Consider the following 25,285-nt stretch of genomic DNA (forward strand, 5'->3'; position numbering starts at 1 on the left):
TGATTTCCTTTCAGGGGAAAGCTCTTTTATCTACAGCTGTGCCAGATATTTAAATGTTGTTGTATATTTGTCTTTAACATATTTTACTTGTTCAGAATGATCTAGTAATAGGCTAGGTTTGTAGCCTCAGTAACTAACCTAACTAATTACTATTTCTATCGTTACAACGTTGTTACCGTTACTAACAAGAAAATGCAGTGCAGAGGTGTTACTATTTTAAACACACATACGGTTGAACCTGTCTTCAGCTTATCAGGAAGGCAAAGCAAAAGAAACAGTTACACAAGTGCTGCTGATTGGCTGAGGAAGAATAAAGTACTTGTGGTAAACCAATCACATGACCATTTTAAGATGACATAGCAAAAAGATTCTATGTCATCGCAAGACAAACCTGATTCTCAAACTTTGTGTTTAAAGTGTGGACTTAAACTATATACTACTTTTTAAATTGTAGTGAGAGCCCACGTCAAACCAGAGTTAAGATAAAAACTATACATGATGTTTTTTACTGAATGCATCGTTATGTTTACTGCAGGAAGAAACGGTAAAAACAGCATCTTCTAAGGCAGAGGTTCCCAAAGTGTGAGGTTCGCCCCCTAGGGGGGCGCAGAGCCATTGCAGGTTTTTGACAGGGCTCCCACACAAATCAAGCAAGCAGGAGATGAAGCATCGTCAAATATGTTTTCAAACCAACTTCATTCTAAGCCGAAGACTAGAAAATATGGTGAAGCATATTCCCTTTGGTTTCACCTGCACAAGTGCCGAGGTAGGTCTCCCTGCAGAATTGGTTTTCCCTACGTCGGGAAGCAGAGCTGGGCTCCCCAAATCACGGACAAACAGGATCCCACATTCTTGATTTTTAGTTCACAAACACTTGTTGTAATGACTAACTACTCCTGACATTTTGGAGATGTTTGCTCTTTATACAGTAAAGTTAAAGTGGGACACAAATAATATCAGGCTGATCCTGCCACGATTTGTTCCCCGGTTCAAATCCCAGGCAAACAGGATCCCACAGCTGTTTATGTTTTTAAACCTATTTTGCACAGAGAGGCATTTTTTGAAAAATGTATTGATTGCAATGTTGAATATTATTACACAGGAAAAAACAACTACATGTAAAATAATTACACCATAACGCCTCTGCCTTTCTAAATGAAGGGACAGTAACTGCGGGTGTGTATGTAAGCGTGTAAAAACTGAGAGTAAGATTAACAGTATTTTGTCTCTATCTGCCATTGTAGAAATTCTCATGTAAACAATAACGTCGTGCACAGCATGACGTGAAAAAAGGCACATACCTTTGACGTTGCGCCATGAACTCTGTATTCCTCATCCACACATAAACGCAAAAAAGGAGTTTTAAAGAATATCAGTTTTCGGTGATTTGAAACGCCGTTTACGTGTGGACGAAAGGCCCAAACGCATAGAAACAGCTGCGTTTTCAAAAATACCCCTGTAGGTGTGGACATAGCGTAAAAGAGTTGTAGTGTATTTTATTACTACATGTAATTTATTGCAGTTTACTCTTATGTGTTTAATTGTTTAATAAATGTTTGAGGTGTGAAATAAACCGTGATGGAGTTCTGCACTTCTGCATAGGTTTTTTTTTTTTTTAAATTTGCAGTTTATGTTTGCATTTCAAGTTATGAAATATGATTCGTTAAACATGTTTGTGGTTGTTACAGTAAAAAATATAATTGTTTTCTACTTGAATTTTATATATTTTTTGTCTGATTTTAGATCAATATGTCAAAATGACAAAATAACAGTGAATTCAGACGTGAGGTTGTGCTGAAAAGAATGATATGAGCTCCTCTGGACCCCAGAGGGTTAAGCATTTTTTTCAAAGTAATGCAATAGTTACTTTTCCTAGTAATTAGTTACTTATATAATATTGTAACTCAGTTGCTATCTCAGTTACTTTTTTGAAGAAGTAACTATAACTAATTACTTTTTCAAAGTAACTTGCCCAACACTGCTTGTGAGTTGATGCTCAAGTACAGTGTTCTCTTATAGGAAAAGCTAGCGAAACAGGCACTGCAGCAGAAGCAACAGTGTTTTTCACTCTTTTTTTCACTTTGTTTACTGAAAGTGCTTTCTCTGTTACTAAACAAACAGACTGACTTGATAGCTGTTGACTTTGTTGTCCTCAATGTCTCTCTTGTCTGTGTCTTTTTCTCTAGTTTGGCCGGACAGAAGTGATCGATAACACACTGAACCCTGACTTTGTTAGGAAGTTTGTCCTTGATTTCTTCTTTGAGGAAAAGCAGAACCTTCGCTTTGATGTGTAAGTAGAAATGTCTCTGTCTTTTCTTTCTACAATGCCACTGTCTGTTTTCCTTTGTTATCACAGGGACTGAATCAACCCTACTATTAGTTTGGCCTTCTGACTCATACCCACTAGATTTAGAAGCTCGCAGTCATTTAATGACTCATCAAATTGTTAAGCGGCAGTGATTTGGCAGGGTAAAAAGTTTTACATGCCTTTGGGTGACAGCCTTCTTCACACTTTTGACAATTATTATTAAAAGTTTTATTATCACTGTCTGAGTATTAACAAACAGTTAATAAAATAAATAAATAAATACATACATACATATAATTGCATGGTTTACCTATACATATAGTGGATAATTATGTCCCTGATGTGTGATGACTATGTTTACCATCTCAATTTATTATAACAGGCAGTTTTGCTATTGTATTTTGAGATTTTGGTTCATTTTAGAAATCACTTTTATAGTGACATATACAAAAATGAAAATATTCAAAGATTTTGTAGTGGTGTACAGCTGCTACAAATGTTGTTTTACCATTTACATGCTGTTCTGGGTGAAATTGGATCTCTATCTGGTGTATCAGGTGCATTTTGGATCTATCACTGTGGGTCAAATAGAGAATGGTGATTTATGGAATTGTTAAACTGTGAATCTGTACATGACATGCCTGTATGCATTTCTTCCACTGAGGCGGGGTATAGGGTACTCTCAATACTGTCACGACAACTGTCTGTGTTCCCCTCACTTTTGCCGAGGTTCTCTTGGGGGCGTCCTAAACAGTATAATAGTAACATAGCTGGTACTAATCCCAAAGTCAAGAAGAGAAGAGCTGCAGCCCAAGTTGATGATCTCAACCTTACATAGCTATTAGATGTAAACATTGTTCAGTGTAAACATTGGATACTATTACATAATATCCTGTTTTTCTCAAGTATAATTAAGTCATGAAAGTCAAGTCATAATGTTTAAAAAGGACAACCAGTCTCTCGGGGCATCGAGCTTAGGTCCTCCGATCTCCATGTCAAAATAACCTTGGGCAAGATACTGACTGTCCCCAGTGCATCCACTGGAGTGCGAATGTGTGCATAATAATTAGAAAGTGCTTAAGGACAGAATAAAATTCTGTATGATTGCAAATAAAACTAAGATTAAGATGAATTTCATTTCATTTACTCAACTTGGACCTGCTACTCTTCTCTCTCTCTCTCTCTCTCTCTCTCTCTCTCTCTCTCTCTCTGCGTGTGACTAGTCGAATAGCTGACTAATTATCACTGTTATCAATAGTCTGTACCAGCCTTACTAGTTGTTTAGTCTAGTAAAATTTTAATTGATGCGTAATGCTGGTAACTTGAGTTCAAAATGCCTCAATGCCACCAGATGGTGCATCGTTGTTAAGAAATGCCATAAATGCATTAATCAAGGTTTCATCTGTTTGCTAAAATTGGACTGAGGTCACGGATACAAATGGCGGAAATTAGTTTTCTCTGAAAGGTGGAAGGATTATCCCTTAGGGATACAGTTCAGTCATTATCGACAGGCACAGAGTACAGGCATTTCAAGATCCATGTATGCCTCACATGGGTCCTCACTGGTGCATCAAACTCTTCATGCTTGAAACTTTCTTGGATGTCTGCTACTGTAATGGTTACCAGAGCTTGTTCAGGGAGGTTGCTGTGGTCTGCTCTTGGATCCACTAGCCACTGAGCATTGTTGTTATGGGCTGCATCCTTCTCCCATATGCTCTTTCGATATTGCTCTGTCCCCAGCCTTGGTGGGGCTCTTGTCGTATTGTTCCCCTGTCACTGAGTGTACACCTATCTGTCTGGTATACCTTTTCAGGTGGCTAGCTAAGGCAGTTTTCAAGGCCTCAGGTATGGCAGCTTGCTGTACCTCTTAGGGATCCCTGTCTTCATCACACCTTTCTGCAGCTACAATAGTTGGCTACCTTCCCTTCCTGTTGCCTTAATCTTGACCTCTAGCCTCTTTCTCCATTTTCTCCATGGCGGTTAGTGCTCTTCGTGGCTGAAGTATCAATTCTTTTTCCATGTGGGCACATTCACGCTTTGGATATTCATTGGAACAAGTCCAGAAGTGTTTGGATAATGGCCTCTGGTTGTGGCTGTCGTGAATCCTTGGTCTCTGGACAACACATTTATCCAGCTTCTATCCACTCCACTGCCCAGTGCTATACTCCTTACAGTTCATGCTGTAAATCACCCTTTAGGGGCAAAACAAAAACAAAACAAAACAGGAGCACCAGAAGGCCAAAAGACAAAAAGGAAAAACAAAACACGAGACCCAACCCAAGAAAACCAATGAAACGAAACACACCACAGCCCAAGAAAAACGGAGTCCAAAACAGAAAGGTCCAGGGGGCCGGCAGCACAGGAGTCCAAAACAGAAAGGTCCAGGGGGCCGGCAGCACAGGAGTCCAAAACAGAAAGGTCCAGGGGGCCGGCAGCACAGGAGTCCAAGACAGAAGAGTTCAGGGGGCCAACCGTGCGGACGGCAACGGCGGCGACGTGGATACAGTTCGGGAGGCCGGCCGTGCGGACGGCAACGGTGGCCACTCAGGCGACGGCGGTCCGGGGGCCGGCCGTGCGGAAGGCAACGGCGGCCACTCAGGCGACGGCGGTCCGGGGGCCGGCCGTGCGGAAGGCAACGGCGGCCACTCAGGCGATGGCGGTCCGGGGGCCGGCCGTGCGGAAGGCAGCGGCGGCCACTCAGGCGATGGCGGTCCGGGGACCGGCCGTGCGGAAGGCAGCGGCGGCAACGAAGGAGACCACGGAGCAGTTCAGGGGGCCGACCCCGACGGCGGTGACGTCCAGCAGGTGGCCCGGAAAATGGCCGGCGATATCGAGGTGCAGAACGAGGCTTGGGCGGCGGCATAACAGCCGCAGGACCAGGCGTAGCAGAAGCAGAGGCCGGACCAGGCGTAGCAGAAGCAGAGGCCGGACCAGACGAGGATGAAGACTCTGATGAGGCCGGACCAGACGAGGATGAAGACTCTGATGAGGCCGGACCAGGCGAAGCACAGGCTGAAGCTGGACCAGGCGAGGATGAAGACTCGGATGAAGCTGGACCAGACGACGACGAAGACTCGGATGAAGCTGGACCAGGCGACGACGAAGACTCGGATGAAGCTGGACCAGGCGACGACGAGGCGGCCGCAGGTGGCGGCTGGACAGGCTCCTCGGGCCCTCCAGCTGACGCGGCGTGAGGCTGAACGGGCCCCTCGGACCCTCCAGCGGAGACAGGAGGCTGAACGGGCCCCTCGGACCCTCCAGCGGAGACAGGAGGCCGAACGGGCCCCTCGGACCCTCCAGCGGAGACAGGAGGCCGAACGGGCCCCTCGGACCCTCCAGCCGACGAGGCATGAGGCTGGTGTGGTTCTCCGGAACCACCAGCTGACAAGGAAGGCTGCTGGATGGGCTCCTCGGGCCCCCCAGCTGAAACAGGAGACAAAGGCCGGAGCGGTCCCTTGGACCCTCCAGCGGAAACAGGAAACAAAGGCCGGAGCGGTCCGTCGGACCCTCCAGCGGAGACACGAGACGAAGGCCGGAGCGGTCCCTCGGACCCTCCAGCGGAGACACGAGACGAAGGCTGGACGGGCCCCTTGGACCCTCCAGCAGAAGCCATCACAAAGCCAGCAGGCATGGAGTCCACTGGCAGACATGAAGGAAATGGGTGCTGTGCTGAGCACTGGCCCTGCTCAGACAACACTGACACGGGGCACTTCCCAGGTGGCTGCTTAAACTCCAGGGGTCCAGAATCAGCTGAGGACTGGGACCTAGCCTCTGGGGAAGCCCTGGAGCGGCAAACAGTGCCAATGGCGGCTGAACCATGAAAAGCACCTTGAGTAGGACTTAGGCTTTCTCCCTGCATGGAGTGAACGAGTGGAACCGGTAATGCTGGAGCCAGAGCTACTGGGGCCTGCGCTACAGGCGGCACTGGAGCTACTGGGGCCTGCGCTACAGGCGGCACTGGCGCTACTGGGGCCTGCGCTACAGGCGGCACTGGAGCTACTGGGGCCTGCGCTACAGGCGGCACTGGAGACCGAGCTGAGGGTGGCACTGGAGACTGAGCTGAGGGTGGCACCGGAGACTGAGCTGAGGGTGGCACTGGAGACTGAGCTGAGGGTGGCTGCGGGGGAGCTAACTGGGCTGAGAGTGGCTGCGGGGGAGCTAACTGGGCTGAGAGTGGCTGCGGGGGAGGTGATATGCTGTTCACAAAGTCATCTGCCGCACAGAACACCGCCCCTGAATGAACAGTCATACAGTCCGCAAATGGAAAACAGTCCTCACTCACCACAGCCGGCGAATTAGAAGTCCGAACGTCCAGCTGTGGGGTGGCGCGCTTGCGGCGCGATCGGCGTTTCCTCCCCGCAGACGGCTCCGACGGGCCGGGCAAGATCGCATCCGGCGAGTCGGGCAGCGAGGCGGGAGTGGCTGAGAGAAGGTGGGGTGTGTGCCGGAGAAAAGCCTGCATGGTCGGAGGAAGTGAATTTAGTAGCCATGGCAGGCCAGAAAAGAGCCGTTGTAGCCGACCTTCCACGGCGCGGCGAAGCTCGTACGGAGGATTCTCCAGCCACAGCCCGAGGAGGATCTCCACATTGTAGCCGATGTCATCCTGGAGCTCCTCGGACGGATTGACTGCCGCTGGGTCCATGGTGGCTGGTTCGTTCTGTCACGGTTTGCGGGGCAAGCCGTGTGGAGTTGAAATAGGACCCAAAATGCGGCAGCTCTGGTGCAGATGAGTGTTTATTTGACAACCGAAAATACAAACAGCAACGGTGTGGGTACCATGAAACAGGAAAACCTAAACTGGGTAGAACTAATAACACAAACCAGAAACGAGGATGCAGGGAGGTCCGGGGAAATACATACGGGAAGACGCAGGGAGACCGAGGGGAAACAACACAGACGAACCAGCAACTACCATGACAGAAGACACAACTTAAATACAATCAGAGAACACAAGGAGATTACACACAGGTGGGGAACACAGGTGACACTGATAAACATAACGAGACAGGGCAGGAGTGAACACAACATGACGCATACTGACGAGAGACTGTCAAAGTAAAACAGGAAGTACACAGAGGTTCAGACAGGAGGAGAGAGAGCACGGGGAGAACACAGACATAACAGGCTGGGGGAAACATGGACTAAACACAAAGAGAGACGAGAGCTCATAAATACACAGAGGGGCACAAAGGGGGTAAGAGTCACAAAGGGATAACACTTAGGGAACACCACAACAGGACACCTCAGAAAACATGGCCTAAATAAGGAGCGAAAATACAAGGAACCAAGAATACTGGGCCAACATGGCCCAGGACCATGACAAGATTAGAGCATACTGTAGGTATTAAAGTTTGAATCATTTCTATCTAACACACTATAATTTGTTCATGTAAATGGGGAGTCTTCTTCACACACAGAGGTGAATTACGGAGTTCCACAAGGCTCTATGCTAGGACCAATTATGTTCACATTATGCATCCTTTCCCTAGGCTAGAGGTCAGCAACCCGTGGCTCACGAGCCACAGAGTAGGGTTAACCATGCCTATTAGTACATATACTATATATATTGATTTGGCATCTCCCAATTACACCTGCCACCTGCCCATCTCTCTCCCTTGGCAGGAGGAGCTTCAACAACTTTTGATGTTAAAGGTTGACAATCCGTGCCCGAAGGAGTACCATTAGAAGGAATATCATATATTTTCCCGGCTTTGCAGATGATACCCAGCTTTTTATATACATAAAGCCAAATAACACAACACAAACCAATTAGTTAAACAGCAGTAATGTCTCAAATGTTTCAAAGACATAAAGTCTAGTTGGTCAGGATCGTCTAATTTTCTGCTTCTAAATTCAGATAAGCGGAGGTTAGCATCTAATTACAACAAATTTCTAAAGATCTTGTGTCTAACCAGATGCTTACGCTGGATTGCATTTTCTTGACCTCCAGTAACAATATAAGTCACTTTTGACCATTTTGAAAATGTCCTTCAATGCAAATATTAAACAAATAGGTAGGATTGCTTTCCTTCATTGGCACAGCATCTCTAAAATTAGAACCATCCTGTCTCAGGGTGATACTGAAAAATAAGTTCATGTATTTATTCCTTCTAGGCTGAGCTACAATAATTCATTATTATCAGGATGTCCTAAAAAAAATCCCCGAAAAGCCGTGAGTTGATCCAAAATGCTGCAGCGAGAGTCATGACAGACACATGGCCTAGACCAGGGGTCAACAACCTTTAACACCCAAAGAGCCATTTGGACCCAGTTTCCATGGAAAAGAAAACACTGGGAGCCGCAAATACTTTTTGGCATCTAAAATGAAGATAACACTGTTATTGTTTTTTACCTTTATGCTTTGTATAAACAGCTAAATTGTGTTGCTTATGAAATCCATGAAGTGCTACAGAGAAAATTTAATTTTATTTATATAATGAACACATTTTGAACTAACAAAAAGGAGATACACCCAGTTGAAGGTCGCTTTTAAATGACGCTGAAGCTGAACTTAAATTATTCTTATAGCAAACAAAAACTGTAGTGACCGTCAAGCTTATATCACCTTTGGAATTTCGCAGCCTGTAGCGGAGCCTTGACCTGAATTTAAAAAATATTTGGAAAAAAGTACTACGCTGCTAAAGAAAAAAAGGAAAAATAAATATCTGCAAAATATCTGAAATATTTATTTTACGTGGTTAATGTGTGTGGCGGGGCGTGGTCTGCCGCTGTAGGGGAGGCGGACGCACCTGAGCGGTATCTGCAATCAAGCCTCCTCGCCTTAAAGTCTGTGCTCTCTCTGCTGTTGTGTTGGTGTGTGTTGGGCTGTGAGCTGAAAAGCTACACCAGGCTGTGTGGGTAAGCAACCATGTGTGAAAAGTGGTCAATAAAGAGATGCTGAAAAGCATGTTCACGGAAACATCGTCGGGTCTGCCGTGGTATGTTTACAATGGGACTTCTGCCCCTGAACCTGCAAATCGAGGCTGTACGGAGTCACTTTCATCTTTACGCAGGACTGTAAGCTGTCATCTGTGAGGCGTGAGCGGTGTTTGTTTTTACCATAGTTCACGGTGGAGAATAGCTGCTCACATACGTATGTGGATCCTTGGGGTTGAAAGTCTCCATAAATGCAGGGCATTTCGGCGGGTATGGTTTATGCGAGTGTGACGCTTATTTTCAGCAATGAAAAATAATAACATATAATTTTATTTTTAGATTTCAATATCACAATAATCTTCCAATTTACAACCACAATTTAAAAATACGAACACAAATAAAATACACTTAAGTTAAATACTTATAATTGTTTTTCCAAACCACGCGGAGCCGCAGTATAAGGACTAAAGAGCCGCATGCACCCCTGGCCTAGACAGAGAGAGCATATTTCCAACTTCACGCCCCATCTTTTCTTAAAGACCTAATACTGATCACCTGAATAGGGCACTTTATTCTCAATAATGAGGGGCAGAGCCTTCAGCTTCCAGTTCCCTCTCTTGTGAAAACAGCTCCTAATTTGGATTCGGGAGTCAGACACTATCTCTACTTTTAAGATTAGGTTAAAAATTTCCTTTTTTTTGAATGGTAAATGGTAAATGGCCTGTATTTGTATAGCGCTTTACTAGTCCCTAAGGACCCCAAAGCACTTTACACTACATCCAGTCATCCACCCATTCACACACACATGATGGCAGCTACATTATAGCCACAGCCGCCCTGGGGCGCACTGACAGAGGCGAGGCTGCCGGACACTGGCGCCACCGGGCCCTCTGACCACCACCACTATATGTTTTGCTTAAACATATAGTTAGGGCTGGATAAGGTGACCCTAAATCCTCCCTTAGTGATGCTGCAATAGACCTTGGCTGCTGGGTGCTTCCCATGATACACTAAGTGTTTCTTCTTCACTGACCTTTTGTCACTCACTATGTGTTTATACACCATTTTGCATTTAACCAGAAGTTGTTATTAATCTCTGGCTGTCTTCCACATTTTATCTTGGCCCTGTCTTCCTCCCCTCACCCCTGCCTACCCCTGCCTGAGCCTGGTTCTGCTGGAGGTTTCTTCCTGTTTAAAGGGCGTTTTTCTTTCCGACTGTCACCAAAGTGCTTGCTCGTAAGGAGGCACCTGTCTAGTCTGTGTTATGAAATCGGTTTCACCCCGGTTCTTTTATTCCTTGGGCATCCAGAGACGGCACCTGACTCAGTAGTCATTTTCACAAAAACCTTTATTCATCTTTAATCATCTTCATTTAAGCATGCATCTTCTAGAAGGGGACACGTGCAAGGCCGGTGTCCCTCTGCAGATCTTCACTCCTTTGTTTGTTACAGTCAGCTTTATAGAAGCCACCCCATCATAAAACCCCCACGGTGTGCTGCAAACTCTGTGTCTCTGTGTGTATGCACGAGCACGTGAGTGCCTGTGTGTGCGCGTACCCGTGTGTCTATGTGAGTGCACGTGAGTGACTGTGTGCGCGTACCTGTGTGTATGTGTGCACGTGAGTGAGTGTGCATGTGGGTGTGTGAGTGTAACAGTCAAAGGACTGTGTGTGTCGGTATACGTGACTTCCTGCCGGTCATAAAAGTAATCTCCCCACCCAAGCTACACCAAATTCCTTTAGACAACATACAAACCAGAGTTAACATATTACAAACACTGAGACCCCCACTCTGCATCCACTGGGCCATTGGCCTCTTATTGTCTTACATTTACAGATAAGCATGTGGAGAGTCTCCTGCAAACCTTCTTCTAAGTTATAATAATTATGAGTTTTTATTAAAGGTACAAGCATCAGCATCAGCAATCCCCAACTGTAACTTCCTGTCTCCTTTCATGACAGGCAGACCCCCAGTGTCCATAAATTCCTTTCCCTCTAAACAATTACACACACTCTCAGGCTACAGCTAAGCCAAACTGAAACACAGATAAATCCTTCCCTATTCCTCTCATCTACTTCTGGACCCTCTCATCTAAGCAAATTTAACACATTGTATGCTAATAATTATTTTCTTGTACTCACAAATTGTTGGACAGGTTTTCAGTATATGTCTTTGGACTGAGTGCAATCAGTCCATTGACATATAGGACATTATTTACATCCATACACCTTCCTTTACACTGCGTCTACTTTGTGCTACAGTTCTTTACATTTTCTTTCCAATTCATTACCCAGAAATGATCAACATGCACTTTATAATCTGGTTTCTTAATCACTACAATCTTCTAGCAACAACAAACTAAAAATTTGAAATGCAAATCTATGCAAGGCTTTTAAAAATGTGAGAACTATCCACTGGTGTCTGGATCCTGAGATCCCCTCCTGCATGGCTTTAGTCAGGGTTACAGGTGGACATCTTCTGCCCCGAAGATGTCTTTGTACTTTGAAGTAGGTACTTCTGACTCTTGCTGGAAACTCCTGCCAAGTAACTGAATTTGTCCTCTCACAGTGGATCCAGTCAGTTTCTTGTGTCACGCAAGCAGATGCCAGAAGAAAATAAGCAAAACAAATGAAAACAATATGCAAATGTCAGAAAATGACCAATAAACTCATCTACATGTTTTGCAGTGACAATAGGTGGGAAGGGTAGTTGTGCGTGAAAAATTAATAAATAAGGTAAATTGAAGTTGTGCAGTGTGTTAAGTTAATTCCTTTTCTGTGTTAGAAATAATTCAGAAATGAATTTCAGTGTTATTCTCTCTACATAAACTTTTTCACTTTAAAGCTTCCTCCTATGGGACTGCAGCCGCCCCGCTTAGTGAGGAGTCTTAATCTCTTCACAAGGTAAACCGTTAATGTTGAAATATTAAGTCATGCAAATTATAACTCTTCCACTCTTACTCTGTTTAATGCTTGACTAAGTGTCATGCATCATAAGTTTTAGTGTGCTGTACGTAGTTACCATAATCCCCATACTTCAAGGAGGCCAAGAAATTATTTGTAGCTGTACCAAACTCCTACTGAGTGCATGTGGCTTCACTTCAGTAAAGAATTTGTTTTCCAAATGTACATTTAAAATAATTTTCATTGCAATGAACATTGTCCCTGACCTGCAGAGCTCTACCAAGTGTTTACAACATAGAAATAGAAAAAAAATAGAAAAAAGATATTTGAATAATAATAAACATGAAAATATTTTTGTCACTTAAAATCACTTAAAAAATTACCAAGCAAACAGACAAAAAGATATGAGGTACAATGTGCAGGTACTCAAACAGAGCACTAATGAAACAAAAATGTCTGCAATCTAGGAAAAGAATAAAATAAAATGAATCAAGAATAAAATGTAGTAATGTTTCCAACTAGGGCTGCCACAATTAGTCGACTAGTCACGATTACGTCAACTATCAAAATCGTCGACGACTAATTTATTAGTGAACGCGTCGTTTGAAGCTTTGTAAGATCACAAAAGACGCAGGAATGAGTAGTAGGATTTGAGAGTGTAATAACGGACTGAAACGGAAGATGGCAGCACTGCATGTACAAGGATGCCAGCTGCCGTTAAACCCCGAAGAAGAAGAAGCTGTGTCCCAGAATTCATAGCGCAGCCCAGCTCAGTTTCCAACAATGGTGGCAGCTAGTTAGTTTAAATATTACTCTTATACTTTTCTTTGCAAGCTCCTTTGACTACGATGACCTGGATGACTGAGAACCTTCACAGACATTGCTCTTATTATTCTTTCTGGGTCACAAAATAAACGTTTAACATATTTTCAGGCAAGAATGTAGCTGTGTAAACTTCAAATATGTGCCCAGTTTATCAAGACACCACATATTTCAAAAGCGCTCCGACATTTTCGGAGACGTCTGTTACCCACTAGCTCGATAGCGAGGGTGTTTTGTTCAGCTCCAGCCTTGAGGCCACAGCTGGCACCGAAGGGGTCTCCGCATGAAGTGATGATGGTTTTTACTTTTGTGCGAACAACTCATATGAATTTCAAAGCTGTTCTAACAGTCCAACACTGGTCTCTCAATCTCCCGTTGAAGAGCCGTGAGCTTTCTATGATGTTATCCAAACTTACGTTCCGTGATGTTGTCATTCTTTTTGCTCAAAGAGCAGGTTCTGAGAACTCACGACTGCAGTGCACTTCCCCAAGATGTGATCGAATTTGCACTCAAAGGTGTTATTCGAGCTAGCCCCTCCAGATGTAATCCAGTTTTTCACTCAGAGATCTTGTTCTGAGTATTCACGGCAGCCGTGCGTTCTCCAAGATCTTCTCCGTGCTGCACTCAATGAGCCCATTTTGAGAAACTCATGCCTCGTCCCATCATTTCAATCCCAGCGGGCAGCCTTGTCAGGGTTTGAACAGCCGGTTCCGCTTCCTTAATTCTTCGATAAGCCAGGGCCAAGCCAGCTCCGATCAGCAAGAACCCTGTTATCATGGTTCCGAATAGGTAGATATCTTCAGCAGTCAGGCTCACCCGAGCCCAGACTTCTAGTTGAGAAGGGGTGTCAATTGCATTCAGAGACCAGTTGATCAAATCCATAATTCCTCTTTTAGGTTTTAGAGAACAGACTGTGAGAGAGTGTTCCAGAGAAAAGTAAGTAAAAACACAAGACAAGACAAGGACATAAGAAGCTAAGCAGAGAAGATAAGGGCAGGAGAGGAGAAAAGTGCGACCGCCTTCGCTGAGAGCCAAAAGAGACATGACAAGAATGTCATGTCTCTTGAATGACATTCTTGTCATTCTTCCATGACAAGAATGGAATTTGAATGAAAACAACAAAATTTGAATGAAAACAACAAAATTTGAATGAAAAGAACTGGATTAGAAGGAAAACAACGGATTTCAAACGAAAAGAACAGAATTAGAATGACAAGAACAGAATTTGAATGAAAACACAGGAATTTGAACAAAAAAAAATAGAATTAGAATGACAAGAATGGAAGTTGAAAGAAAACAACCAAATTTGAACGAAAACAACGGAAGTTGAAAGAGAACAACAGAATTTGAATGAAATCAACAGAATTAGAATGACAAGAACGGAATTTGAAAGAAAACAACAGAATTTGAAAGAAAACAACAAAATTTGAATGAAAACAACAGAATTAGAATGAAGAGAACAGAATTTGAATGAAAAGAACTTTGTTAGAAGGAAAACAACAATTTTGAACAAAAATAGAATTAGAATGACAAGAACGGAATTTGAATAAAAATAACAGAATTTGAATGAAAAGAACTGGATTAGAATGAAAACGGATTTCGAACGAAAACAACAGAATTAGGATGACAAGAACAGAATTTGAATGAAAAGAACTGAATTAGAATGAAAAGATCTGAATTAGAATTAAAAGAACAGAATTTGAACGAGAACAACAGAATTAGAATGACAAGAATGGAATTTGAATGAAAACACCAGAAGTTGAAAGAAAACAACAGAATTTGAATGAAAACAACAGAATTAGAATGAAAACAACAGAATTAGAATGAAAACAACAGAATTTGAAAGAAAACAACAGAAGTAGAATGACAAGAATGGAATTTGAATGAAAACACTGGAAGTTGAAAGAAAACAACAAAATTTGAATGAAAACCACGGGAATTGAAAGAAAACAACAGAATTTGAATGAAAACAACAAAATTTGAATGAAAACAACAAAATTTGAATGAAAAGAACTGGATTAGAAGGAAAACAACGGATTTCAAACGAAAAGAACAGAATTAGAATGACAAGAACAGAATTTGAATGAAAACACAGGAATTTGAACAAAAAAAAATAGAATTGGAATGACAAGAATGGAAGTTGAAAGAAAACAACCAAATTTGAACGAAAACAACGGAAGTTGAAAGAGAACAACAGAATTTGAATGAAATCAACAGAATTAGAATGACAAGAACGGAATTTGAAAGAAAACAACAGAATTTGAAAGAAAACAACAAAATTTGAATGAAAACAACAGAATTAGAATGAAGAGAACAGAATTTGAATGAAAAGAACTTTGTTAGAAGGAAAACAACAATTTCGAACAAAAATAGAATTAGAATGACAAGAACGGAATTTGAATAAAAATAACAGAATTTGAATGAAAAGAACTGGATTAGAATGAAAACGGATTTCGAACGAAAACAACAGAATTAGGATGACAAGAACAGAATTTGAATGAAAAGAACTGAATTAGAATGAAAAGATCTGAATTAGAATTCAAAGAACAGAATTTGAACGAGAACAACAGAATTAGAATGACAAGAATGGAATTTGAATGAAAACACCAGAAGTTGAAAGAAAACAACAGAATTTGAATGAAAACAACAGAATTTGAATGAAAACAACAGAATTAGAATGAAAACAACAGAAGTAGAATGACAAGAATGGAATTTGAATGAAAACACTGGAAGTTGAAAGAAAACAACAAAATTTGAATGAAAACCACGGGAATTGAAAGAAAACAACAGAATTTGAATGAAAAGAACTGGATTAGAAGGAAAACAACGGATTTCGAACGAAAACAACAGAATTAGGATGACAAGAACAGAATTTGAATGAAAACACAGGAATTTGAATGAGAACAACAGAATTAGAGTGAAAACAACAAAATTTGAATGAAAACAACAGAATTTGAAAGAAAACAAAAACATTCTAATGACAAGAACGGAATTTGAATGAAAACAACAAAATTTGAATGAAAAGAACTGGATTAGAATGAAAAGAACTGGATTAGAAGGAAAACAACGGATTTCGAATGAAAACAACAGAATTAGAATGAGAAGAATTGAATTTGAATGAAGACAGGAATTTGAACAAAAAAAATAGAATTAGAATGACAAGAATGGAATTTGAAAGAAAACAACAAAATTTGAACGAAAACAACAGAATTAGAAAGAAAACAACGGAATTTGAATGAAAACAACAGAATTAGAATGTAAAGAACTGAATTAAATTTAAAAGAACCAGATTAGAAGGAAAACAACAGATTTAGAATGAAGAGAACCGAATTTGAATAAAAAGAACTGGATTAGAAGGAAAACAACAGATTTCGAACAAAAAAACAGATTTAGAATATCCAGAACGGAATTTGAATAAAAACAACAGAATTAGAATGAAAACCACGGAAATTGAATGAAAACACAGGAATTTGAATGGAAACAACATAATTTGAATGAAAACAACAGAATCAGAATGAAAATAACTGAATTAGAATGAAAAGAGCTGAATTAGAAGGAGAACAACAGAATTTGAAAGAAAACACTGGAATTTGAAAGAAAACAACATAATTAGAATGACAAGAATGGAATTTGAATGAAAACACTGGAAGTTGAAAGAAAACAACAAAATTTGAATGAAAACCACGGGAATTGAAAGAAAACAACAGAATTTGAATGAAAAGAACTGGATTAGAAGGAAAACAACGGATTTCGAACGAAAACAACAGAATTAGAATGAGAAGAATTGAATTTGAATGAAGACAGGAATTTGAACAAAAAAAAAATAGAATTAGAATGACAAGAATGGAATTTGAAAGAAAACAACAAAATTTGAACGAAAACAACAGAATTAGAAAGAAAACAACGGAATTTGAATGAAAACAACAAAATTTGAATGAAAAGAACTGGATTAGAATGAAAAGAACTGGATTAGAAGGAAAACAACGGATTTCGAATGAAAACAACAGAATTAGAATGAGAAGAATTGAATTTGAATGAAGACAGGAATTTGAACAAAAAAAAAATAGAATTAGAATGACAAGAATGGAATTTGAAAGAAAACAACAAAATTTGAACGAAAACAACAGAATTAGAAAGAAAACAACGGAATTTTAATGAAAACAACAGAATTAGAATGTAAAGAACTGAATTAAATTTAAAAGAACCGGATTAGAAGGAAAACAACAGATTTCGAATGAAAACAAAAGAATTAGAGGAAAAACAACAGAATTAGAATGAAGCGAACCGAATTTGAATAAAAAGAACTGGATTAGAAGGAAAACAACAGAATTAGGATGACAAGAACGGAATTTGAAACGTTTAACATATTTTCAGGCGAGAATGTAGCTGTGTAAACTTCAAATATCTGCTCGGTTTATCAAGACACCACATATTTTCAAAAGCGCTCCGACGTTTTCGGAGACGTCGGTTACCCACTAGCTCGATAGCGAGCCGGGGGCAAGGCTCACTAGAGCCGCTGAGAACACCGGACTCCCGGCAGATCATTTTCAAACCCACCGCCGTCTTTCGCTACTCAGGTTAAACATGTAATATAAGTCACTTAGATAACTTAAAAATGTTATTGTTTGGCTTTTTTCAGTATTTTATTTGTTCCTGAGTAAATCGGATTGGCTGAGATTTAAGTTATAGTTTTTACACAGCTGAATAAACATCAAGCAGACAGCTGATTATCAGAAGTGTGAGATGCTCGAGAATATACTCCGATGTCCTGTTTTATTTTAGATAGCAAGGAGTTTATTAAACTCCACCGAAACAATCTGCAAATTTCATTAAAATTTAATAAACTATCATCTTGTCTTTATTTTTAGTTAGCACAGACCTTAAACACTTAAAGCTGTAAGATAATGATAGTTATATAAGAGCAGATGCTGCTGGTGCAATAAGCTGTACGTTGTACGTCCAATGGATGATGATCTGATTAGTCGACTAATCGCAAAAATAATCGGTGACTAGTCGACTATCAAAATAATTGTTTGTGGCAGCCCTACTTCCAACAATATAAGTAGATGCAGAGAGTCTCATAAAAACATGTAGCACTGTCAATTACGGTTTTGTTAATGAACCTACGAGTAATAAGTCTCCTACAGTGGTGATGAGTCTATCCAAGGCTCAAAGTGTGATTTTGCATGCGGGGAAACCCTAAATATTGGTGTAGTGGGGGAGGTGGAGGTAAGTCTCATAAGAATTTATATTATGAGTTCATGCTGTTTTCTTTGTGTAATGGGTTTGGTCAGATGTGCTGTAGTTTGAGGTTTACTGCTCTTTGTGGACTTAGTCAACAACAATCAACTCTATATAAGCAGATGTCACATTCTTTCAACCCCTAAACAGAATAATGCTACTGTAGTATAAAGGTGGAATTGGGGGCGTGTTAATAAAGAACATCAGCTTAATTCGAATTGATTACTTCTACTAAAGTACTTCTAGAAACAAGCCCTCTCACTCAGCAGTCAAATGAACATTGGTACTTTTTTTATTTATCATTTCAGTGGTCAGTGGGACATAGAAACTGCACAGTCAACTTTGATTTAAAAAAGTTTTTACTTTTATGGGGTTGTGGATGTTATGTAAATGTTTCATAAATTTTAATTCTGAATTCTGAATTGAAATTCAAAGACACTGGATTGCCATTCGGATTTGAGAAGTGTAGTCGGATGGTAACGAAAAAGGGGAAGGTAGTCAGAACTGAGGGGATTGAAATACCAGAAGGCAACATTACAGACATCGAGGACAGCTAAAAGTACCTGGGAATCCCACAGGGAAATAAGAACCACGAAGAGGCTGCAAGGAAAGCTGCAACCACCAGGTACTTGCAGAGGGTCAGGCAAGTCCTTTAGAAGTCAGCTGAACGGCAAGAACAAGATCCGGGCTATCAACACCGACACCCTGCCTGTGGTACCCTGCTGGGATAATAGGCTGGCCAAAGGAGGAGATGGAAACCACTGACATCAAGACAAGAAAGCTCCTGACCATGCATGGAGGGTTTCACCCCAAGTCCAGCACCTTGACGCTGTACGCTAGCAGAAGGAAGGAGGCCGGAGACTGGTGAGTGTCAGCACCACAGTTCAGGATGAGGCAGCGAACATCCACGAGTACATCAGCAAGATGGCCCCAACCAACCGCGTGCTTAGTGAATACTTCAGGCAGCAGAAACCCAAGATAGAGGAGGAAGAGGAGGAAAAATCATGGAAGGACAGGCCCCTGCACAAGTATGGACCACCGGCAACCAGTGGCTGAAATAATCATAGCATCACAGTGTAACAACCCTTATCATTGTGGTATAGCACCGCTAGGGGGTGTTGCCCAACTATTGTAGTAGTTGGGTTGGGGGGAGTCTCCTAGTGTGTGTGACGTGTGTGTGTGTATGTCATGTGTCTGTTCCGAGAGAGACCTCACCATTGTAACGGGTTGGCATCGGCGCCTGTCCATCCCCGCACATGCATGTATGAACGGAGTAGAGCTGTGGAGACCTGGCTTGTATGGTCTTATGTTGTTAACGTCAAATAAAGGTCAGTTGTTAAATTGAACTGACTGGCCTCGAGTTATCCGGCTAACCTCACATAACCGCTGGACCTGCTAGCCGCTCTTTCCTCGCCAGACTGCTGTTACATCAGGAGCAAGCTCTGAGCGTAAGATCCATAGAGGCTGGGGTCTATCACACCAGGCAATATTAACCAGGCAAGAGCCCAGGTGCAGGCTGTGTAAAGAGCCCCTGACACAATCCAGCACATAACAGCAGGGTGCATGGTTAGCAGGCAGGGCATACATGGAACGCCATAACCAAGTGGCTTTGTGGAGTATGGCCCGCACGTCCCAAGGTCAAAATGGGAGACGCCCCCTAGGGTGGTGGGGAATGACTAAGGTAAGATCCTGTGGGACTTTCAGATACAAACGGACAAAATGGTGGTGGCTAACCAACCGGACATAGCAGTGGACGACAAGCAGAGGAAGACGGCCGAAGTGATAGATGTAGCGATACGTCTGTAACAAAATAAAAATGCAGACAATAGTGTACACATTAGTTTTTGACTGCTAGTGAAAATTGTTTTCTTTACAAATAACTCTCTCACTGAACTAACCCAGCCAATCCCTCCACGTTTGTGCTCTCTGCTCATATTGCCCTCAAATTATTATTTTTTTTCTTTTTAAAGAACTTATTTTAATATTGCATTCAATAACAAACAAATCTTCCCTAATAACAAAAACAACTTCAAGGCTTAATCGAATTATATTTCTTCACGCCAATGTACAGGCCACAAGTAGGGGTGACGTGGGCCACAAGTGGCCCCCGGGCCGCGAGTTTGAGACCCCTGATACCGGGTCATGAGACGGAATTCCAATAAAAGCGAGCATCTCAGCGGAGAGCAATCAATTATTATACTCACACCTCTCCATGCAAGTTATTTTTAGTCTCCTGAATCACAAGAGATAGATGTGGACGAAAGTGATCTCCCATCCAAACAGTATATCTAGTTAGTAGTTAAATTCTCTTAACCTGCATTTCACTCTGTGATGTTTTGCATATACCACATTTATTTGATAGGTCCGGTTAACAAATTTGAACAATAACATTATATACAGTGGGGCAAAAAAGTATTTAGTCAGCCACCGATTGTGCAAGTTCCCCCACCTAAAATGATGACAGAGGTCAGTAATTTGCACCAGAGGTACACTTCAACTGTGAGAGACAGAATGTGGAAAAAAATCCATGAATCCACATGGTAGGATTTGTAAAGAATTTATTCGTAAATCAGGGTGGAAAATAAGTATTTGGTCAATAACAAAAATACAACTCAATACTTTGTAACATAACCTTTGTTGGCAATAACAGAGGTCAAACGTTTACTATAGGTCTTTACCAGGTTTGCACACACAGTAGCTGGTATTTTGGCCCATTCCTCCATGCAGATCTTCTCGAGAGCAGTGATGTTTTGGGGCTGTCGCCGAGCAACACGGACTTTCAACTCCCGCCACAGATTTTCTTTGGGGTTGAGGTCTGGAGACTGGCTAGGCCACTCCAGGACTTTCAAATGCTTCTTACGGAGCCACTCCTTTGTTGCCCGGGCGGTGTGTTTTGGATCATTGTCATGTTGGAAGACCCAGCCTCGTTTCATCTTCAAAGTTCTCACTGATGGAAGGAGGTTTTGGCTCAAAATCTCACGATACATGGCCCCATTCATTCTGTCCTCAACACGGATCAGTCGTCCTGTCCCCTTGGCAGAAAAACAGCCCCATAGCATGATGTTTCCACCCCCATGCTTCACAGTAGGTATGGTGTTCTTGGGATGCAACTCAGTATTCTTCTTCCTCCAAACACGACGAGTTGAGTTTATACCAAAAAGTTCTACTTTGGTTTCATCTGACCACATGACATTCTCCCAATCCTCTGCTGTATCATCCATGTGCTCTCTGGCAAACTTCAGACGGGCCTGGACATGCACTGGCTTCAGCAGCGGAACACGTCTGGCACTGCGGGATTTGATTCCCTGCCGTTGTAGTGTGTTACTGATGGTGACCTTTGTTACTTTGGTCCCAGCTCTCTGCAGGTCATTCACCAGGTCCCCCCGTGTGGTTCTGGGATCTTTGCTCACCGTTCTCATGATCATTTTGACCCCACGGGATGAGATCTTGCGTGGAGCCCCAGATCGAGGGAGATTATCAGTGGTCTTGTATGTCTTCCATTTTCTGATGATTGCTCCCACAGTTGATTTTTTCACACCAAGCTGCTTGCCTATTGTAGATTCACTCTTCCCAGTCTGGTGCAGGTCTACAATACTTTTCCTGGTGTCCTTCGAAAGCTCTTTGGTCTTGGCCATGGCGGAGTTTGGAGTCTGACTGTTTGAGGCTGTGGACAGGTGTCTTTTATACAGATGATGAGTTCAAACAGGTGCCATTCATACAGGTAACGAGTGGGGGACAGAAAAGCGTCTTACAGAAGATGTTACAGGTCTGTGAGAGCCAGAGATTTTCCATGTTTGAGGTGACCAAATACTTATTTTCCACCCTAATTTACGAATAAATTCTTTACAAATCCTACCATGTGAATTCATGGATTTTTTTTTCACATTCTGTCTCTCACAGTTGAAGTGTACCTCTGGTGCAAATTACTGACCTCTGTCATCATTTTAAGTGGGGGAACTTGCACAATCGGTGGCTGACTAGAGTAAGGCGTTCAGAAGCGGAGACAGGGACTGCTACAGAGAGGCCAAGTACAAGTTCACTAAGGAAGTGGACATTGCCAAACATCAGCACTCTGAGAAGATGCAGCAGCAGATATCAGAGAATGACTCGGCCTCTGTGTGGAAAGGTTTTAGGAATATTACAAACTACAAGCCTAAAACCCCCCACTCCACTGACGACTTGCTCTTGGCCAACACCCTTAACGACTTCTACTGTCGTTTTGACGAGCCATCAGGCAGCCTTCACACCTCCAACGACCCCAACAATAGAGGCACTTTGGACACTCATTCCCCCACCTCTCCCCCCTCCATAGAGCCATCACCACCTTCAAACTGTTCACCTACAACACCCCCCTCCTCACCCCACACAAAAGAGGATTTCACACCACCTCCTCCGACCACAACTCTTCATATTCATGAAGCAGATGTGAGGAAGCAGTTTAAGAATCTGAATGCTCGGAAAGCTCCCGGCCCAGACGGTGTGTCTCCTGCCACCCTCAGACACTGTGCAAACGAGCTGGCCCCAGTGTTTTCTGGCATCTTCAACTCCTCACTGCAGGCATGTCATGTGCCTGCCTGCTTCAAGTCCTCTACCATAATCCCTGTCCCCAAGAAACCTAGGATCACTGGACTAAATGACTACAGACCCGTGGCTCTGACATCTGTGGTCATGAAGTCATTTGAGCGCCTAGTTCTCTCCCATCTCAAGACCCTCACGGCCCCCCTCCTGGACCCCCTGCAGTTTGCATATAGAGCCAACAGGTCTGTAGACGACGCCATCAACATGGCCCTACACTTCATCCTGCAGCATCTGGACTCCCCAGGAACCTACGCCAGGATCCTGTTTGTGGACTTCAGCTCTGCCTTCAACACCATCCTTCCAGACCATCTCCGAGACAAGCTTTCCCAGATGAATGTGCCTGATCCCATCTGCCGGTGGATCACTGACTTCCTGACGGACAGGAAGCAGCACGTGAGGCTGGGGAAGAATGTCTCGGACTCCCGGACCATCAGCACCGGCTCCCCTCAGGGCTGTGTTCTTTCTCCTCTGCTCTTCTCCCTGTACACCAACTGCTGCACCTCCACCCACCAGTCTGTCAAGCTAATCAAGTTTGCAGATGACACCACCGTTATTGGACTCATCTCGGACGGGGACGAGTCTGCCTACAGGAGAGAGGTTGAACGTCTGGTGTCCTGGTGCAGCCACAACAACCTGGTGCTGAATGCCCAGAAGACAGTGGAGATTATTGTGGACTTCAGGAAGCACACAGCCCCACTCCCCCCCATCATCCTGACTGACACCCCCATCACCTCTGTGGACTCATTCCGCTTCCTGGGTACCACCATCACCCAGGACCTGAAGTGGGAGCCCACCATCACCTCCGTCATCAAGAAAGCCCAGCAGAGGATGTACTTCCTGAGGCAGCTGAAGAAATTCAACCTGCCAACACGGACGATGATGCAATTCTACACCGCAATCATCGAGTCCATCCTCACCTCCTCCATCACCGTGTGGTACGCTGGAGCCACTGTCAGGGACAAACAGAGACTGCAGCGTGTTGTGCGCTCTGCTGAGAAGGTGATTGGCTGCAGACTCCCATCTCTGCAGGACCTGTACACCTCCAGGACACTGCGGCGTGCAGCCCGGATCTCAGCTGACCCTTCTCACCCTGGACACAGTCTGTTTGACCTGCTCCCCTCAGGCAGGAGGCTCCGGTCCATTCGCACCAGAACCTCTCGCCACAAGAACAGTTTCTTCCCCTCTGCTGTTGGACACATGAACAATAACCACATGACTGTCCCCGCCACTCACACATGACCCTACGCTGTGTCACTGCATCATTTCATGTCTGGCACTGATCACCACCTGCACTCATGTATATATCCTTCTACGTAGCACTCTTAATTCTTATTCTCATGTATATATCTAATGTATATCTCATGCACATATCTTTCTTTCTACATAGCACTTTAATTCTTATTGTTTGCACTGAAGCACCGCAGCAAATTCCTAATGTTGTAAACCTCAACATCTGGCAATAAACCCATTCTGATTCTGATTCTGATTCTGACTAAATACTTTTTTGCCCCACTGTAATAGGGATTATTGTCGTCAAACAGCAACTATCATTTAAACTGAAGTACAGATACTCGTGTTAAAATTTTCTAGAAAAAAAGAATAAAATCCACCCATTCATGAAAGTGTTTTTTTTTCTGCCTAAGCACTTAACATTCACATACTCACTGACTGCATCGAGAGTCACACAGGGTTTGATATGTTGCCCAGCATACAGAAAATCTTTGATTAACAGAAGAGTTTTAATGAGTTTAATCAATTCCAGGAGAGGGACGTTGATAGTTCTACAGTCTCTACCAATCTGTACTTAATAACTTTCATTTGCTTCAAACAGTTGACAACATGTGTGGCTTTCAGTTCTCAGACTGGCAAGTAAAGACAGCAGATCAGGATCAGTGGCATACACTACCAGTCAAAAGTGAATGGATGGATTTGTCCAAACTTTTGACTGGTGCTGTACAAACACAGTGGCAATAACCACAACAAAATCAGAATGTGGCCAAATACCTATTAGTGATTGTGGTTTTTATGTGCAGATACAGCATGTTTTACCATCAAAAATAGGCTCTGCACAGACACAGTGTGAATGTGTGTGTGAATGGGTGAATGACTGAATGTAGTGTAAAGTGCTTTGGGGTCCTTAGGGACTAAGTAAAGCGCTATACAAATACAGGCCATTTACCATGTACCATGTTTGGTCAACAGTGTTACATAGGTGAGAGAGGAATATAAAGGCCACAGTGAGATGAAAGGAGTCATCAAAGGCTTTCATTTTGATTTGTGATGAATGCACAACATGCAATCAAGGTAAACCGTTTTAACATCTAGCTGCTCGTGTCCCTTAACTGACATACCTAGTGAGTCACCAAACTTCCAGCCCCCAAGCTAATCCATAAAGACGACTATAAGTCACTTGGCCTCTATATATGGCCTTTGCCTAGGAGGACACAAGCAGTCGTAGCTATATTTAGCAACACAGCTCCTTCAACACCTCTTAGAACTGATATAAAGGGTAGGAGTTGACATTAGTAACTTAGATGCACCATTGAAGAGGAGAGAAA

The 25,285-nt window shown here is 42.8% G+C and overlaps 1 protein-coding gene across 2 annotated transcripts in view; it reads left to right on the forward strand.

The window, feature by feature from the left end:
• The window catches only part of LOC147329821 (copine-9-like), a 191,677-nt gene that overhangs the window by 33,999 nt on the left and 132,393 nt on the right, over positions 1 to 25,285 (forward strand). For both annotated transcript variants that reach the window (XM_086291172.1, XM_086291173.1), the window contains one exon: positions 2,187 to 2,290. In XM_086291172.1, the coding sequence (XP_086147298.1) occupies positions 2,187 to 2,290 (104 nt within the window). The remainder of the gene's footprint in view (positions 1 to 2,186; positions 2,291 to 25,285) is intronic.

The sequence above is a fragment of the Aulonocara sp. 'chitande type north' Nkhata Bay genome, linkage group LG5, assembly GCF_057382095.1.
Source record: "Aulonocara sp. 'chitande type north' Nkhata Bay isolate Kocher_YH1m ecotype deep benthic linkage group LG5, A_spYH_male_GT1.1, whole genome shotgun sequence".
Taxonomy (NCBI): Eukaryota; Metazoa; Chordata; class Actinopteri; order Cichliformes; family Cichlidae; genus Aulonocara; species Aulonocara sp. 'chitande type north' Nkhata Bay.